Genomic DNA, 5,000 nt, shown 5'->3' on the forward strand with positions numbered 1-5,000 from the left:
AGGAGAGGAGAGGAGAGGAGAGGAGAGGAGAGGAGAGGAGGGGAGGGGAGAGGAGAGGAGAGGAGAGGAGAGGAGAGGAGGGGAGGGGAGGGGAGAGGAGAGGAGAGGAGAGGAGAGGAGAGGAGAGGAGAGGAGAGGAGAGGAGAGGAGAGGAGAGGAGAGGAGAGGAGAGGAGAGGAGAGGAGGGGAGAGGAGAGGAGGGGAGAGGAGAGGAGAGGAGAGGAGAGGAGAGGAGAGGAGAGGAGAGGAGAGGAGAGGAGAGGAGAGGAGAGGAGAGGAGAGGAGAGGAGAGGAGAGGAGAGGAGAGGAGAGGAGAGGAGAGGAGAGAAGAGGGGGTGTAAATTACTTGAGTAATTGTACTTCGTTACAATACTTAAGTACTGTTTTTGGGGATTTGTACTTGACTCAAGTATTATTAGGTTTGTATACTTGTACTTTTACTCAATTACATTTCAGAGCAAAAAAACATACTTTTTACTCCTTACATTTAAAATGCAGACCTACAAAGTACAAAGTATAAATCCCGCAGGTCCAATTATTTTAATTAGTATATTTGTTTCTCTGGCCGAACGAACGTTAACGTTATTAATCCTGCGGCCGCGCTTTATTTAAAAACAGCCAATCAAATCCCCATCAATGGAAAATGAACCCGCCCACACCCCATGCTGATTGGTCCTTGTGCAAGACTAGAAAGCGGGGATCTTTGATTAAACACCTGCTATCGGAAGAATAGACAGTCAGAAAAAAGGTTTTAACTTTACTTTTTTAGTACTTAAGTACATTTAAAAGTAGAAACCTTTTAAACTTTTACTCAAGTGTGTTTTTAGCCACAGATACTCTGACTTTTACTTGAGTAGGATTTTGAGACGGTACCCATACTTTCACTTTAGTATCATCTCTGGGTACTTTCTCCACCCCGTCCCCATGAGCAGCGCCCGGCAGCGCCTCACCAGGAACAGATGCGATGACTCCCCGGTGAAGGGCGGCAGCAGGGAGGACAGGGCGGAGGACGGGAAGATGGCGCCCCCGCCGCCGCCGCTGGAGAAGGCGGCCGCGCTGCGGTAGTCCCCGAAGGTCTCCGGCTGGTAGTAGCTGTCCATGAGGGAGGAGTAGCCCGACATGGCGGAGGGGTCGCAGCCCAGGGGCTTCCCCCCCAGGGAGGAGGCGTAGACGTCTGTGGAGAACTGCTTGGCGGACGACGGGCAGAAGTCCGAGTCCGAGATGAAGGGCCGTCTCATGCCGTAGTAGCCGGGCAGCATGTGAGACCCTGGGGGGCGTGGTGTGAAAGAATTAGTGGTGGGACTTGGTTAAAAATGTTAATCGAATTCATTTCTTGACTTTATAGTTAATTAATCTCCGCTGTCGGTGTGTGGATGTGTGAGTGAACGGGTGAAATGTGAGGAACTAATTGTAAGGCGCTTTGGATACCACAGAAATATCACTACAGAATCTCGATGGTAAATATATACATGTGAGAAACAAATCACTGAAACAACGGTTGATCAGTATAGTATTTCTGTGGTATAGTGTGTATCAAAGAACACAAGAATACTATAGGTTTTTACCAGTTCATTTTCGTACGGAACGGAGGTGAGAAAAACGCAGAACCTTTTCAATGGAGAATAACGAAAGGTTATCCTATAACCTAGTTATCTCAATATGGCAGAGCGAGACGCGATTGCCAGTATGATAATATAACTAAGAATAAGTACGAGAATAACTAAAAATAACTAAGAATAACTAAGAGAATAACTTAGTTATTCAGTCAATGAATAACCAAGAATGGAAATATAGGGAGTCTGAGAACCGTTCTCTGTGTACCGAACCTCGCTAACGGACCAAGACGACCAAGACCATTCTCTGACGATTTCCCTAACCTCTCCTTTTCCCCTAAACAGTAATAAAACTGCTGTTCATTCAGTCAATGAATAACCAAGAATGGAAATATAGGGAGTAAACAAACCATGAAGGCCTTCCCAGCAACTATGCTGTTAGAGGCGGGAGGAGGGGGGCATAAAGAGGGTGTCCATGACACCGGGATACCATTACAGACATTCTGGGATATGAAATACCTAAGGTTATATACCTTGGAAATGTAAATTATTGTGTCATTGATAATGATATAATATTTAACCAACATATTAATGATCACAAGCAGCAAGAAGGCAACAACAACACATTGGTGTTGGTGATTAAATGGAATATATAACACAGAGCTCCTGAGTAAATATGCTAATCTGATGTATGTACCGTATTAATATGTACAACGATACAGGTGTATATATACACACTATGGTAGATTAGAGGCCATAGTAGCCACAGTGGTATAATTAATAAGAGTGGGTATGGGATATATATATATAAATGGTAAATGGTGCATTTATATAACTATTTTATCCAAAGCGCTTTACAATTTTGTTCCTCACATTCACCCATTCACTCACCCATTCACTCACCCGTTCACTCACCCGTTCACTCACCCATTCACTCACCCGTTCACTCACACATTCACTCACCCATTCACTCACACATTCACTCACCCGTTCACTCACACATTCACTCACCCATTCACTCACACATTCACTCACACATTCACTCACACATTCACTCACACATTCACTCACCCATTCACTCACACATTCACTCACACATTCACTCACACATTCACTCACACATTCACTCACACATTCACTCACTCATTCACTCACCGACGGCGGAGGCGACCATGCAAGGTGCCAACCGGAAGCAGTTATAGGGGTTAAGTGTCTTGCTCAAGGACAGGACAGGAATCGAACCAGGAACGACTGCTCCCCACCTCCTGAGCCACTGTCGCCCCTGTTCTCTGTCAAAGTGACAGCTGCTGCAGCGTGAAACAAAGCGCTCGAGGGTCGAGGAGGACAGTGCAACTTCGACGTGATGATGACTCGCCCACCTGGGATTAGAAGAACGTGGGAAACCAAACGTACCTGTGATGGGGAATCCCCCCCCCGCCCCCCCCAGCCCCTCCCGCCCGGCCAGATGGGAGGCATTAAGCTCCGCAGCCCTCATTCAGGAGAACCGTCTGCCACTCAGTCACGCACACAAACCCGCCCCCACGCACTGTTACAGGCTTTTGTTTGCTTTGCTCCGTTTGTTTGAATGCTTTTTAAAATGACTAATGACTTTTTTACACGAGTTAAAATGGTAAATGGTAAACGGTGGTATATTTATATAACAGCTTTTATCCAAAGCGCTTTACAATTTCTGTTCCTCACATTTTGACCCGTTCACTCACACGTTCACACACCGACGGCGGAGGCGACCGTGCAAGGTGCCGACCTGCTCATCGGGAGCAGTTAGGGGTTAAGTGTCTTGCTCAAAGGACACTTCGACACACTGCCCGGGATGGAGCGGGAATCGAACCTGGGAACCTCTGGATTACCAGACTCTACCTCCCGAGCCACTGTGGCCTCTAGTTTTGTGGCTAACTAGCAGGAGTTCCAGTATGAGAGATAAAACTCAATGGAAAAACATGCTGAACAGATCGCTAACGATGATGATGATGATGATGATGATGATGATGATGATGATGATGATGATGATGATGATGATTTATTTGTCTTTGTTTACAAATCAATCAAAAACACAATTGTGTGGACTTTCAAAAAAAAAAAAAAAATTTAAATCACAAATGTACATATTCAAAGTAAGCTCACACACAAAATCCAAACTCAATGACCGAAAAAAGGAATAGGCTGAAGCACATGCTTATTTTTGCCTATCCTTTACAATTCTTAAAAACTAGATATGCTTTAATATAAGAAAGAAAAACTTAAAATATGCTGCAAGATATTAAAAAAAAGATTTAAAAAAATAAAATATTTTTTTAATGTTTTACTCAAAACTGTACTCCTGAATTATTTTATCCTTTAGGGCCTTCCTGACGAAGACGGACAGGAGCACTTGGATTGGTCCCCGGGCGGTGCCCATGTCTGCTCCCGTCTGCCCTTGGGGGGGGGGAAGGACGACGGGATGGGTCAAGTGCAGAGACGGAATTTAATCGGTGACCCAAAAAATTGCATGTGTGTGTTCCTGTGTGTGCCGCCCATCACATGTGTGTGTTCCTGTGTGTGCCGCCCATCACATGTGTGTGTTCCTGTGTGTGCCGCCCATCACATGTGTGTGTTCCTGTGTGTGCCGCCCATCACATGTGTGTGTTCCTGTGTGTGCCGCCCATCACATGTGTGTGTTCCTGTGTGTGCCGCCCATCACATGTGTGTGTTCCTGTGTGACGACATTGTCAATGTGTGCAATGAATAAAAGACTTCTTCAAAGTCCAGTTTAATCTTAATCTAGAAATCCTTTAGAAGGACTCTACTTTCAACAGCTAATTATTATTGGATCTTGTAAACAAGTTACAGCGGAACAGTAATAGCATGCTTTCCAAATCTACTCTACCGCTGCACAAACATATCCAGGGGGTTACCAATGGTTCCAGGCAGCGTGTATGCTTTTACCAACCCAGTTGTGTTTCCGGGTTCCCGTTTTGCGCTCTGATTGGCCACTGACTTACACGCGTACGCCCCCCCCCTCGCTATCGCCTTTGGGGCGTGAGATATGAAGACAGATTCATATCAGGTTCATTCATTCATTCATTCTCCTCCCGATGTGTTCGTTCAACTCGCGTCTCTGCGACCAGCCGCTCTATCGGAGATAGGATCACATTGTGTCATGTTTTGCTAGAGGGTGTATATGTTTATTATTCCGAATAGATCTACACGGGCTTATAGCCTATAATACGTGACATTTGAAGCAGGCACCACTGCTGTTGTAATTGTCTGGTAATAGCTGTTTCGAGTGTGTTTATTATTACTGCCTTCCTATACCCAGTTAAATCTGTCTTCATATCTCACGCCCCAAAGGCGATAGCGAGGGGGGGCGTACGCGTGTAGGTCAGTGGCCAATCAGAGCGCAAAACGGGAACCCGGAAACACAACTGGGTTGGTAAAAGCATACACGTT

At 45.6% G+C, this 5,000-nt stretch overlaps 1 protein-coding gene across 1 annotated transcript in view; it reads right to left on the reverse strand.

Moving 5' to 3' along the window:
* Window positions 1-5,000, reverse strand: part of LOC311240546 (POU domain class 2-associating factor 2-like) — a gene marked incomplete at its 3' end in the record, with an annotated part of 6,961 nt that overhangs the window by 594 nt on the left and 1,367 nt on the right. Inside the window, exon 2 of the mRNA XM_084329124.1 lies at window positions 951-1,267. Within this exon, the coding sequence (XP_084185250.1) occupies window positions 951-1,267 (317 nt within the window). The remainder of the gene's footprint in view (window positions 1-950; window positions 1,268-5,000) is intronic.

This window comes from Notolepis coatsorum, assembly GCF_963971535.1.
Source record: "Notolepis coatsorum genome assembly, chromosome: 1".
NCBI classification, from domain to species: Eukaryota; Metazoa; Chordata; class Actinopteri; order Aulopiformes; family Paralepididae; genus Notolepis; species Notolepis coatsorum.